This window comes from Schistocerca serialis, chromosome 4, assembly GCF_023864345.2.
Source record: "Schistocerca serialis cubense isolate TAMUIC-IGC-003099 chromosome 4, iqSchSeri2.2, whole genome shotgun sequence".
Lineage (NCBI taxonomy): Eukaryota > Metazoa > Arthropoda > Insecta > Orthoptera > Acrididae > Schistocerca > Schistocerca serialis.
In genome coordinates, this window is record NC_064641.1 from 156,990,703 (window position 1) to 157,005,805 (window position 15,103).

At 40.2% G+C, this 15,103-nt stretch overlaps 1 protein-coding gene across 1 annotated transcript in view; it reads left to right on the plus strand.

The window, feature by feature from the left end:
- LOC126474330 (beta-2-syntrophin) overlaps nt 1-15,103 on the plus strand; it is a 320,895-nt gene that overhangs the window by 292,718 nt on the left and 13,074 nt on the right. The window contains exon 6 of the mRNA XM_050101797.1: nt 3,772-3,947. Coding sequence (XP_049957754.1) covers nt 3,772-3,947 — 176 coding nt within the window. The remainder of the gene's footprint in view (nt 1-3,771; nt 3,948-15,103) is intronic.

Below are 15,103 nucleotides of genomic sequence, written 5' to 3' on the forward strand. Positions count from 1 at the left end.
CTGAAGACAACAACAACAACAACAACTACTACTACTCTACTTTTTGGCAGGCGATTGTTAAATATTTAAAGAATTGGTAGAGAAATTTCTCCGTATGCAAGACACTGTTTAATTTTGTTTTACCCAAAATGTGTTTCAGCACCTTCTGTGCTATCTTCAGTGTGTTTTCTTTATTATTCCTTTTCATATGAAGCTACTAGTTGTTTAATACAAGTAATAGTGTCTTGCAATGAAGAATAATAAATAAAACCCACTGAACATGTCACAGAAAGTGCTGAAGCGTTCTGGGGAAAGCAAAAGTAAACAAACAGTGTCTTGCAAAAGGCAGAGTATCTCCTGAATTTATGTTAGCATGCATGGAAAGAAAGAAGAACTACATTACTGTATTTTACAGATTATAAGATGCTATGGACTATAAGGCGCACCTTAATTTTTAAGCAATTTTAAAAAAAAAATGCATTTACCATTTTTATTGTGAGAGTGCAAAGCCATACTACCAAAAATCTTAGTTTATGAAGTGGAAATGACTTTAAACCCCATTAAAATCATCATCAAAACTTTCTTCTTCTTCTTCTTCGTTGTTCTTTTCATATTTAAGATGGTCTTCACTGCCACCAAGAGCGTTAATTATACTGCACTTCTTGAAAGATTTAACAATAACATCTTCCTCACTCATAATGTCTCCCCTCACTTTAGACCAAGACTGTTTTATCCCTGACACACTTGTTTGATTGTAGGTCATTTTAAAGCTCCCTTCGGCATGCATTCATGTTGGGTTTCATCCATCATCCATTTCTTCAATTCCTCTCTCATATACACTTTAAATTGTTTATTTTTGAGACACCAAGAGTTTGCAATTTTGAAGTAAGTCCTCCTGGAATAATAGCAAGCTCTGTATTTCCCTGTCTCAGTATCTCTTTCGCAGAATTTTTCAGGTGACTACTAAAATGACCTAGCACTAGAAGAGAACTCTTCTTCAATAAAGCGCCTTTCATCTCTCCCACCTCTGTTAATCCATAATTTCATACCAGCCTCATTCATCCAACCCTAGTCATTTATGTGAACAACAACACCTGGTGGTATTTCAGAAGGTTTTGGCACTATTTTGCGCTTGAAAATGACAGTTGGATTAAGTTCAGTGCCATCAGCACGACATAAAAGGACAACAGTGTAGTGCATTTTTATATGTCCACTTGTTTTTATGGTTAAACCTTTCATGGCAACAGTTCTGTTACTTGACACATCAGATGACAGAGACGTTTTGTTCATATTCGCTGTTTGGCTTCATTTCACACTGGTTTTCTTTCGATGTGGAGTAATAAAGTGATGTAAAGATATTTTCTCTTCGTACTATAGTGGCATTTTCTGAGATACTTTGGTTTTGGTTCACATGCTAAACCTATAGTGCTTCATAAACCTTTAGCACCAACCAACTCCACATCTAGTCTATTAAATTCCACTGTAATGCCAGCTTACAAGCATGTATTTGAATCATTTTTGTATTAATTCAAATGCCTTTTTGATGGTGTTCTTGAATCCATTTCAATACTTTATCGTCTAGTTATGACCATTTGGCACTCAATCCTCTATTTGCACATTTAGTTTCCCTCATTTTTTTCAGTTCTTCCTTACTACCCCACGACTTGCGAATGGTTTTTTTCTGTTGGAAGAGGTCCAAAATGCTGCTCAGCTGCTCTGTTTCTTCATTCTCCTACATATGTTATTCCTTTAATTTACAGCCTGCATCATATGAACACCTTTTATTTTTTTTCATTACAAGACTAGCTGATAACAAAAATATTGAACTGTTACCGATAACACACATCACTTTCAGTTCAAGTTCACTGACACCATAAACTGCAATGATGCATCATAGGCTAAACAGTGTCCTGGGTTTGTGATAACAGTGCAGGAGGGAGACATTGTTAGTAAGCTTGTGAATCCCCACAACTCCTGATTGTCACTTCGGTGCACTGCTGCTGTCAGTTGATGTTGCCATATAGAGATAGGTTTCCTGCAGCATTGAATTTATGGCCCTTTTTAAGACTGGCAGGAATTTTAAATCAAATGCTGGACATCTTTATATTAATTTTGAATATAAGATGCACTTAAATTTTGGAGGCAATTGTCCGAAGAAAAAAGTGTGTCTTATAGCCCGTAAAAATGACATCCCCAATATTATGAAAAAGATGAGTTGCAGACAGGCACAACAAAAAGACTGTTATGTATTGAGCTTTTGGCCAAAGCTTCTTTAGAAAGGAACTCCCCCCCCCCCCCCCCCCCCCCCCACACACACACACACACAAATCACACAAGCAAGCTCACCTTGCATGCTATCTCCAGCCATTCTGGACAGAGATAGTGGATGTTTGTTCATAAGGTGTGCTTGCTTTGTGTGTGTTTTCGTTTCTGACGTAGGCTTTGGCCAAAAGCTCAGTGTGCATCTGTCTGCAATTCAGTGTGTGTGTGTGTGTGTGTGTGTTTGTGTTTTTGTGTGTGTGTGTGTGTGTGTGTGTGTGTGTGTGTGTGTGTGTGTGTGTGAGTAGCAATCTATAGCAATCTATCCTTTTCATATTAATGTTGGTATTACAACCTGGACTTTTCCATTGTTACATTATTCAAAATATGATTATACAGGGTGTTTCAAAATGAATTTACACGTTTTAAGGCTTTGTAGCATTTATTACGTTCACCTTACAATATAAATAATACATCAAATGAAAGAGCAACTCAAACAGTTTTGTTTGTATACCTGTACGCAAAGGTAAGAGACTGGAATGGCCAAGAGTGGCTGCAGAATGTGCTGAATGAGTAAGATCCTTTCACGCATAGCACCAAGAAATCAGTTCAGATGGCTAGGCATGATTTAGCATTTCCAGTGATGTCTCTGTGGAGACCTTTAAGGAGATGCTTGCAACTATGTCCTTATCTGCAGTTGTTGCAAGCTGTAAAAATCCTAGAGCATACGGTTTGTGTGTCAACATTGCAAATGAAATGTTGCTGCATGATGAAGAAGATATTCTGGATCATGTCATCTTCAGTGATGACTTGACATTTCACCTAAGTGAACACTTGTAAGAAAAACTGTTTCATCTGCACTTTCATTTGATGTATTATTTATAACTGTAAGCTGAATGTAATAAATGCTACAAAGCCCTAGAACCTGTACATTCATTTTTAAACACCCTGTATTTACATAATGTTAAAGTTTTGTGAATGTAGTGTTCAGTAATCTGGTAAATAAATAAGATATAAACCACAAGAGAAAAGAGCTTCTTAGAAGGTCTGCTTTTCAAGGATTATACTAGGAATCACCAAGTATTACTGATTAACTGAGCTACAGTAGAAGGTGATGAGATGGAAGGAGGTTACCAGTGCAGTAACGATGTCAGCAGCATAAAAATTGGAAAATGTATTTAGAAGTGGGAAGCAACCACTCCTTTACAATTTATCTTACCCACCCTTCTATCACCATTAACAGCTTCTCTGTTGTATAAAAGTTTTTTCACTTGGATTATAGCCAACATTTCTTTCTCTAATACTTAGTGTTTTTCTTTCTTGAACTCGTCCTCTTGCAGATAAAGAAATCAGAGTCTTGAAGCTTATTGGTCCCTTAGATTTATATGCATATGTTGATGACTACTGACTGAGACTTTTTTATGCTCTTTATTAGTGTTGTTTAATTTATTATGTAGCTTTCTTACAGAGATAATTCCATTTGTATTTTTTTTTAAATAGAAAGCTCTTTATTCCTGCTTGTCTATTTTGCAGGATGCATATGGCGTAATCAAGTAGCCCAACTCCTTCTTCATTATGAGGAGGGCTTCACGCTACTTGATGAAACAGGCCGCACACTTTGGAAGTACCCGTATGAGCGTTTGCGCTCCTCTGCTGATGATGGAGCTCGCTTGCTTTGGCTTGACTTTGGCAGTGAAGAAGGAGAAATGGTATGTATCACTTACTGCCATAACATAGTACCTTCATATAATATCAATTTACATGATGGTAATACATTGGGAGGGGTAAAATACAGGGAGCGAAAGGCTATTTACAATTTGTACAGAAACCAGATGGCAGTTACAAGAGTCGAGGGGCATGAAAGGGAAGCAGTGGTTGGGAAGGGAGTGAGACAGGGTTGTAGCCTCTCCCCGATGTTATTCAGTCTGTATATTGAGCAAGCAGTAAAGGAAACAAAAGAAAAATTCGGAGTAGGCATTAAAATCCATAGAGAAGAAATAAAAAATTTTGAGGTTTGCCGATGATATTGTAATTCTGTCAGGGACAGCAAAGGACTTGGAAGAGCAGTTGAACGGAATGGATAGTGTCTTGAAAGGAGGATATAAGATGAACATCAACAAAAGCAAAATGAGGATAATGGAATGTAGTCGAATTAAATCGGGTGATGCTGAGGGAATTAGATTAGGAAATGAGACACTTAAAGTAGTAAAGGAGTTTTCCTGATGTGGCTACGAAGGCTTTCCCGGCGTAATAATTGATAATATTCTTCTCGGGTATGCAGCCGGATCATAACGTCCGGCTGCATACCCGAGAAAAATATTATCAAGGAGTTTTCCTATTTGGGGAGCAAAATAACTGATGATGGCCAAAGTAGAGAGGATATAAAATGTAGACTGGCAATGGCAAGGAAAGCGTTTCTGAAGAAGAGAAATTTGGTAACATCGAGCATAGATTTAAGTGTCAGGAAGTCGTTTCTGAAAGTATTTGTATGGAGTGTAGCCATGTATGGAAGTGAAACATGGACGATAACTAGTTTGGACAAGAAGAGAATAGAAGCTTTCGAAATGTGGTGCTACAGAAGAATGCTGAAGATTAGATGGGTAGATCACATAACTAATGAGGAAGTATTGAATAGGATTGGGGAGAAGAGAAGTTTGTGGCACAACTTGACCAGAAGAAGGGATTGGTTGGTAGGAAATGTTCTGAGGCATCAAGGGATCACCAATTTAGTATTGGAGGGCAGCGTGGAGGGTAAAAATCGTAGAGGGAGACCAAGAGATGAATGCACTAAGCAGATTCAGAAGGATGTAGGTTGCAGTAGGTACTGGGAGATGAAGAAGCTTGCACAGGATAGAGTAGCATGGAGAGCTGTATCAAACCAGTCTCAGGACTGAAGACCACAACAACAACAACAACAACAACAACAACAACAGTATATTGTTTCAGAATATTTTTATCTTACATTTGCATATAGGTAATATATTATGTCTTTGACTGCAACAATATCTTATGCTCTCTTGCGTTAAACTTACAAAGAACCCCCTTGAGCGTGAGGTTTGGAAGTTCAATCTGTAGAAAGGCTCATTTGAAAATGTTATGTTAACAACTATGCCAGGAAAAATATTAGCTGCTAATGAGTCACCATGTGCATCAGAAAGCTGACAGAAAATGAGTGTCCAGGAAGTGCAGGGATCAACCTTCTGTGGGATGTATGTATCACACTTCACAAAATGGACATTTTCAACATTCAAGAAATGTTCCAAACAAACTATTAACTTGCACCCTGAATACTGAATAAAAAATGGTGCACCACAATGATCACAATGGTTTACTACATCAAGATCAAAGGCAAACTCCTTTGGAGTAACAGTACATGCAGGATGTTCAGCTAGGTATGCAGTCTTAAAGAATACATGTAAAATCATATTAGTGTAACGAGGTGATGAGAACTGATGGACGTTCGTTGATTTGGAAGAGGAGAACAAACAGCAAGGTCATCAGTCCCTAAGAACTGATGGAATGTGATGGCATGTAACACAATTTGAAACAGTTTGTGGTGAGGCTCATTGTGAAACTGACTATCCCTTAAGGCATAGCTGCAGGTCACACGATAATATATTTTAGAGGCATGGGGGGAAGAAAAAACTTCCAGAGGGTGAATTTGTCCAGTGCTTCCAGGTGGTATGAATTGCAATGTCACACAATTTTTAGGAGGAATAGTTTGCTCTAAAGGAGTATGATTTTTATATGTAGACCAGGAATCAACCAAATGCAAGTTCTTTGACCATTTATTGGCCAGAAGCAGTGCTGATATCATAGTTGTAATTCTCTTATGCCCATTTTCCTACTCTTGCTTGCTATGACATAAATATTCTCTACTACCCTTGCAAGATCACACACACAAGAATGAATCACAGGGGATAGAGCACCTCTAACTTCTCGCAACGTAATAAATAACTTTCCAGCCAATTTACCATCCACATTAACAGTTGGCATAATTCTATATGAATGCGTTAAAGGATTGACGTTAGCTGATCTTGATACACTGTCTTGGTACCTCTAATCTCCAAGGTTCCTTTCATATGCAATTCCTCTTCAAATGCTGATTGGTTGGAGTTGAAAACAAATTCTTCATTGAATGATGGGATAATTTTGTTTATCTCATCTACAAATTTTCAGGCCGATTCTATATTTTGCTATGCATCGTCAAGTTGACACTTTGTTGAAATTTTGTTATGTTGCATCTTCCAATTCTGTAGCACTGTTTGAAGCTATGCAACAATCCACTGCTTCCCCTGAAATCACTGTAATCTATGGCGTGTGCAGTTTGATGTGCATAATGTAGTAGGTCACTATCATCCATATCCTGTAAATTATATCGAGCATCCTTGAGGTGCACTAACACCAATTTTTATAACAAGTGCACCTTCTCCTTCCTTGAATATCTGTAGTTTTTCTTATGCACTAGTTGGTCATATTTCTGTGGACTTAGTAAAAAAAACTACTATGAACATATTTTGAATATGTTGCAAATGATCTTCCATGTATGTAATTATGTTTAGTACCCACTTCTTGGATAAAGACTGTCCTTTACTACATTCCACTGGAGATGGGATTTGTGGCTCCCTGTCTGACAAGGATGATGTACTACATGACTCAACACCTGTTTCAGTATCACTTTCACATGTTAAGTATGTATCATCATCACTATACTCCTCATGTACGGTGTCTGCACAGTCAAGCTTATGCAACACTACACATTCCACTGACTCCTCTTGCAGAAGCACTAATATTTCATCTGCCTCTCCTTTTTTAACTCTGCAATATTCCTTGGATTTCTTTCTGTTGAAATGTCAGCTTTGGCAACTGTTGTTGTAGATATAATGCAATGTTTGCTGTGTTTATTGTTCCCATTGCTCTTGCACTGTAGCACTTTTGTGAGTTACTTGTTGTCTAAGCAGTTCAACTATGCTCCATAACCTCATGCTGTGCTGAGCATTTGGAACCTCCTGTCCTGCCCCCTGTTGCCATTAGCAGCCTATATTGTTGTTGCATGGTGGACAATATTTGCAATATTTGGGGTGTAAAATACCGTAAACATCATTGGCCTTCTGAGATCTCACACTCAAGGGGTTCCTTGTTCCTGAAAGTGATTGACAATGGATGTGCATTGATATTCAGATTTCAGATAGTGTCTTAAACCATCGGTGTTTCTAGCCACTGCTTCAAGACAAACTGATAAGAACAAGAAACATGTAACAGACAGAATTCAGCGTGAATTTGACCATGAACTGAGTGAACAAAAGTCTCTCTTGGCAGATTAGGCTGTTCTGAATTCATATGATATGCTTTGTACTATGAGGATGGACTGGATACAAATGAACCTTTAGTAATAAAATTTTTTATTATTAAAAATTGATTCAAATTTTCTGCTTTGTTATTTTTCTACATACACACCCATCATATAGATACATTTTTGCCATGAACAACCATTTGAAATGCCATTTTCATAAACATTATCAAGACATGACAAACCTGTTGGACACAGACTCTTCACCAACAACATCCCAGAGTGGCCCAAACAATTCGTAAGTCACACATTGGAAAGTATGGTCTGAAGGCTGGATGTTTAAGGACAGTCCAATATGTATCACGCAATGTTTCTAAGTCTCGGGTTCTTCGGCCAACGTTCGTCTGACAATTTTACTGACGTTTCGCCAGCACGAGTAGCTGGCATTGTGAAAGCTTCACTCTCGATTGCCGGTGGTGAACTGGAGCCGAGCTCATGGCTGCAAACTATATGTACCTGGCGCGCCAACATCCGAGGGCTTCTCCACAGTCATTTCCGGTGCGGTTCTCCTCTTGCTACCTGCGATGGTTGTTCGCTGCAGTACAGGAAGCCAGGATCCGTTTACCTTAAGGCTTTCCTCTTTCTTGTTGAAGCTTTTCCCGTGTTTGTGTATTTCTACAGCTTCTCTGAACAAGCGCGTGTGATAGTGCTTCTCTACAGCCAGAACTTCCGTGTCGGCAAATTTTATTACATGTTCGGTCTCACTCAGTGTATGCTCAGCCACGGCCGTTTCTCCACCTGCCCCAACCTGCAGTGTCGCTTATGCTCTTTGATCCTGGTGTTGATTGATCGTCCAGTCATTCCAACGTAAACTTTTCCACATGTGCATGGTAAGCAGTATATTAAGCGGTATATTCCCGACATTGCAAGTGGGTCCCTTTTATCCTTCGCTGATCTAAGACATCCTTTGATCTTCCTTGTCAGTTTGAAAATTGTCTGTACGCTGTGTTAGTGCAATATACGGCCGATTCTGTCCGTCACTCTGGGAATGTATGGCAGAAAGGACGTAACCGACATTTCTTTTCCTGATTTCTTACTTTACCTAGTGTTTGGCTCTGTTACACATCTAATATAATTTGTGGAGTACCCACTGCTCCTCAGAACACTTTCCAGATGTTGCATTTCGCTTTTTAGGTGCTGTGGCTCACATATTCGATCTGCTTGCGTTACGAGCATATGAATCATGCCTCTTTTCTGGCTCGGGTGGTGGTTTGATCATTTGTGCAGGTATCGGTCTGTGTATGTCGGTTTTTGGTACACGCTATGTCACAGGTTTTCACTGTCCCTTGTGACCAGCACATCTAGAAATGGTAGTTTTTTGTCCTTTTCTGCTTCCATGGTACATTTTATGTTGGTGTGGAGGCTGTTCAAGTATCTTAGGAAGTCACCGAGCTGTTCTTCACCATTGCTCCACACAACGAAAGTATCATTGACGTACCTGTACCACACCTTATGTTTACAAGTCACTGAGTCCAGTGCCTGTGCTTCGAAATGTTCCATGAAGAAGTTGGCCACCACTGGACTAGGAGGACTACCCATGGCAACGCCTTCCAGCTGTTCGTAGAAATTGCCATTCCACATGGAATAACTCGTGGTGAGACATGCATGGAAGAGCTTTTTGATGTCTTGTGGGAAAATGGAACCAATGTGCTACAGAGCGTTGCTGAGAGGCACTTTCGTAAACAAAGGAACGATATCAAATCTGACCAGGATGTGCAAGTTTTAGTTTCTTCAGTTTGTCAATGAAATGTCGTGAGACCTTTATGTGTGTGTCAGTCTTCCCCACGTGCGGCTGGTGCAGAGAGGCCAAGTGTTTTGCCAGTTTGTATGTTGGTGAGCCAGGAGTGCTAACAGTTGGTCTTAATGGAACATTGTTCTTATGGATCTCAGGTAATCCATACAGCTGAGGTGGTAGGGCTTCCGTGTTGTGCAGGTTTCTCTGTATGTCCACCGGCAGAGAGGACGCCTTGATTAACTGATTCGTATTCCGCATGATACGCTGCGTCAGATCTGTGCTTAGTTTTTGGTATGTCGCCGGATCTAATAGGTCTCAGATCTTTTGCTCATAATCTTCGTTCTTCGTTATGACGGTTGCATTCCCCTTATCGGCAGGCAGTACCAATATACTTTTGTCAATGTTAAGATTCTTAAAGCTTGTACCTCTTCTTTCTTCAGATTGCAAGCTGGTGGTTTAGCTCAGTGCAGTAACCTGGCTGTTTCAGTGCGTATTTCTTCTGCTCTTTCACAAGGAAGGGTCCGAATGGCCGCTTCGGTGTTAGCAGTGATGTCCTCCATAGGTATAGTTCTCGGGATGATAGTTAAATTCCCTCCTTTTTGAAGAACAGACACTTCCTCTTCAGTCAATTGCCATTCAGTGAGGTTGACCGCTGTGTGTGACATGTTGGGAATTGCCTTTTCAGTCTGCTTCCGGCATCTTTCAGACTTTTTCTTCTGTTGCTCATTGCAGCGTTCGAGTTCGTTCTGCTTGCTCCTGTGAGTGGTGCTGTCGATCTTGTCCCAGTCGACTCGATGCATTCTGCTACTTAGTTGATAGAAAATGTCCAAAACTTCCTGATCCATTCTTGCCAAGTCTCTCTGTGTTGTATAAATTCACTCACGAAGAAAAGCCCGTTCCATTCTGTTGTAAATATGATGTGCTTGGGTGGAGGTGAATAGGCGCTTACATTTCAAGAACTTCAGTGTAGCATCTTCATCTCTGCACCGCAAAAGGAAGGCGAGAGAGGACATCAAACGCACTTTCTTCTTCCATCGTTGGTCAAGGCGTCGGTACAATCTGCAAATTCCTCCCCGTAGAGGTGTAATACAAAATTGTTAAGGCTTTCGTGGCCAGTTGTTGACAAACTGCCTATTTGCTTCTGTCTCGGGTTCTTCGGCCGATGCTCGTCTGATGATTTTACTGACGTTTCGCCAGCACGAGTGGCTGGCATTGTCAAAGCTTCACCCTCCATTGGCGGTGGTGAACTGGAGCCGAGCTCGCGGCTGCAGACTATATGTATCAGCCGTATATTGCACAAACATGGCATAAAGACAATTGTCAAACCGACAAGGAAGATCAAAGAATGTCTTAGATTGGCGAAGGATAAAAGGGACCCACTTGCAATGTTGGGAATATACCGCTTACCATGCACATGCGAAAAAGTTTGTCGGAATGACTGGATGATCAGCCAACACCAGGAACAAAGAGCATAAGTGACATTGCAGGTTGGGACAGGTGGAGAAATCGGCCGTGGCAGAGCATGCACTGAGTGAGGCCGACCATGTAATAAAATTCTCCGACACGGAAGTTCTGGCTGTAGAGGAGCACTATCAAACCCGCTTGTTTAGAGAAGTTGTATAAGTACACAAACACGGGAACAGCTGCAACAAGAAAGAGGAAAGCCTTAAGATAAATGGATCCTGGCTTCCCGTACTGCAGCGAATGACCGTCGCAGGTAGCAAGAGGCGAACCGCACCATAAATGACCGCAGAGAAGCCCTCGGACATTGGCGCACCAGGTACATATAGTCTGCGGCCACGAGCTCGGCTCCAGTTCACCACCAGCCATGGAGGGTGAAGCTTTGACTATGCCAGCCACTCGTGCAGGGGAATCGTCAGTAAAATCATCAGATGGACGTCGGCCGAAGAACCCGAGACAGAAGCAAATAGGCTGTTTGTCAACAACTGGCCACGAAAGCCTTAACAATTTTGTAGGGTTTCTAAGGTTATTGCATGGATTATTGTTAAGGTGTGAGGTCCACTGTTGTCATGGAGAAGCAACACTCTTATGACCTGGGTGCTCCACCTTTATGAACTGTAAGCAGGTCACATTTTGGGTAGAAAATCACAATGATTGGACCTCAAATACTGCCTAAGTTCATGTAGGAAATTGACCTTTGCAGTGTCGGAACACTGTGGCCACAACACCCGTTTCATAGTGTACGATGATTTTTTCCTACTGTGTGGGTCGTGAAAATCGTGTAGGTAATTGCAACTAGCACATAATTCAGTTCTTCATTCAGAAACTTCAGAACCGTGTTATTTGACACTGGGCTCTCAACTCATTCTGAATGATTGACTAAACACTTCTATAAGAAATTAGACATTTCTTTGAAATTTCATGCATGGTTAATTTCCAATCATCATTGAAAAGGTTCTGTGCTGTGTTGTTGATGTGGGGACAGTGCAAGCAGCCCATGTTTTCAGCAAATTCTTCTCCTTTCTTGAACTCTTTAGACAAGTGCCTCATGCAGGATCATGGAAGGGTTGGGTTCTTTCCCCATATTGCAGGAGTAAATAATGTCACATTTCATCAGCATTAACATTTTTTTCACAAGGAACTATATTATGGTGTGTTGTGTGACAGCAGAGTGCATCCCTCTTTCACTCATGGCAGCACCTACTAAAGACATGGAGGATTGGATGTTCCAAGATCACCATTCAACTCAAGTAATCCTCCTCATATGAGTTTAGAATATAGAACAACTGAAGACTTAAAATCTTTAAATGAGTTCATGATCTTGCTTGGCCACTCGTTACTGTGTTGTTCACAGTGACTGGCTTTGGCTTACTGCTAGCATCAGGTCATTAATTGATCATTATTGGTGATGTGTACAAACCATTTGACATTGAAACTCATACCAGAATACTCTTAATGAAATGACGATGGCAGTAAGCCAAAACCAGTCGTCATGAATTTTATAGTAATGTGCAGTCAAGACAGGCATTTATGAATGAGGAACATTGAAACTTCACATATCCAGTGTATGCACAAATGCCAGAATCAACACATAAATAGTCCGCAGCTCGCAGTCTCTTGGTTGCAGTCTCACTGCCCGAGCACGGGGTCCCAGGTTAGATTCCCAGCGGGGTCAGGGATTTTTACCTGCCTTGAGATGACTGGGTGTTTGTGTTGTCCTCATCATTTCATCTTATTCATGCAATTGGCGAGATTTGACTGAGCAAAGGTTGGGAATTTGTATGGGCACTGATAACCACGCAGTTGAGTGCCCCACAACCCAAACATCATCATCATCATCATCATCATCATCATCATCAACAACAACAACAACAACAACAACAACAACACATAAATAACATAAAGTGAAAGAAGAATGTAAATTTTCAGATATTCACTGTTTTTAATTACTTGTAAATATAATTTTTTTAACTGTTCATGACAGTTTCCTGCCCTTTCTATTTGGAACTAACGTTTTTCTCCGCACAGTTAGTATTACTAACATCCTCAATAATATGTTTTACATTTCCTAATAGTTGTCTCCTCAAAGCTTCCTTCACATATGTCAGTATTTGATGATAAGTCTCTTCTTGGTTCCTTTTCTAAAGAACACGGCCAATTTCCTCTTTCACCATTTCCCAGTCTGAGTAATTGCTCTGCCTATAATGACCTAGACATTCATCTGCATACATTCCTCACAAGCCACTCTATGGTGAATTGCAGAGGGTACCATGCACCACTACCAGTAATTTTCTTTGCTAGTCAAATCAAAAATGGAGTGTTGGAAGAAAAACTGCCTATATGCCTCCATATCAGCCCTAATTTCTTTTATCTTGTCTTTGTGGTCCTTAAGCAAGATGTACATTGGTCGGAGTAGAAATTTACTGCAGTCAGCTGAAAATTTGTGATCTCTGAATTTTCTCAAGAGTATTCCTCAATATGAATGTTGTCTCCCATCCATGGGTTCCTGTTTGAGTTAACACTGAGGTGTTGATCAAGCCTACCAGTAACAAATCTAACAGAATGCTCTTGAATTGCTTTGATGTCCTCCTTTACTTTGACCTGGTGGGGATCTCCAACACTTCAGCAGTACTCAAGAATGTGCCCAGTGTTCCATATGTGATCTCCTTAGTAGATGAGTTACACTTTCTTAAAATTCTCCAAATAAATTGAAGTGGACTATTTGCCTTCCCTACTACCATCCTCACCTGCTTGTTTCATTACATATTGCTGTGTAGTATTCTGCGTGGATATGTAATGAAAGTTACTGTGTAAAGTAACATACCACTAATGCTGAATTCAAACAATGCCGAATATTTCTTCATGTTAAGTCATCCTGTGTCCTACAGTCACTCATTGATGATATTTTCCCATATACTACAGTGTCATCAGCAAACAGCTGCATATTGCTGCTTCCCCTAGCTGTCAGATCATTTATGTATATAGAGAAGAAGAACAGTTTTATCACACTTGCCTGGGGCACTCCTGTTGATACCCTTGCCTCTTCTGAACACTTATATCAACAGCGACATTTTGAGGTACATTACTTAAGAGGTCTTTGAACCACTCATGTATCCGGGAAACTATTCTGCATGCTCACACCTTTATTAACAGGCTGCAGTGTGGCACCATGTCAAATGCTTTCCAGAAATATAGGAATATGTAATCTGCCTGTTGTCCCTCATCCACTATTAGCAGGATATCATATGAGAAAAGGACAGGATGAGTCTGCATGAGTGATGCTTTTTAAATACCTGATGATTTGTGGACAGAAGGTTTTTTGTCTCAAACCAATTTATTATTTTTTCACTGAGAATATGATGAACAATCTGCAGCATTCTAATGTTAAGGTTATGGGTGTGTCATTTTGTGGGTCCTTTCTTTCTACCCTTTGTGTAAATACAGAGTTACTTCAGTTTTTGACAGCCACTTGGGACTTTGTGCTCCACAAAAGATTCACAACAAATGAATGCAAGCTAATTAATGGGTCAGCATTGTGAAAACAAACTGGAATTCCATCCAGACCTGTCAGGGATACCGACTTCTATGTCTTCTGTATGGGAACCGGTGCAGTGATTAAATGATGGTATGTCTGTATGATCTTCCAACATGAGCCAGACAATTGAAACTCCAGGTAGGAATATCAACAATGTAGGAAAAGATAGATTGCTACTTACCATAAAGAAGACACGTCAAGATGCAGACAGGCATGATTAAAAGACACTCATACATAGCCTGTGACCACAGCCTTTGTCAGTAAATGGCATGCATACCAGCCCGAGATGCTGGAGTTCATGGTCATGTTTTGTGCGCTTCCTTTTGTGTGTGTGTGTGTGTGTGTGTGTGTGTGTGTGTGTGTGTGTGTGTGTGTGTGTGTGTTTTGCATGAATGCTTTCTTAAATGTGAAATTTAAAACTTCAACTTTTGCTTTGGTGCCTTCTATTGGCACACCAAACACGTCGAGTGACTGGACAGAAGCTTTTGATCCACTTAGTCATTTTAAGTAGGACCAGAATTTTCTTGAGTTCCAGGCAAGATCTTTCACTAAAGTGTGATGCTGAAAGTTGTTGTATGCTTCGTGCAATGATCTTTTTATGGGTGCATGAATTTCTATTGACTTTTGCCTGTTGAGATTTCCACATTATTTTTTGGCCCAAGAGTTCAAGTATCTCTGCTTCCTCACAGTTTTCTAATTCTGTAAGTAAACCATGGTGGGGCTTTTCTCTCTTTAATTTGCTTACTCACAAAACACTTCTCAAGAGTAAAATTTATAATTACTT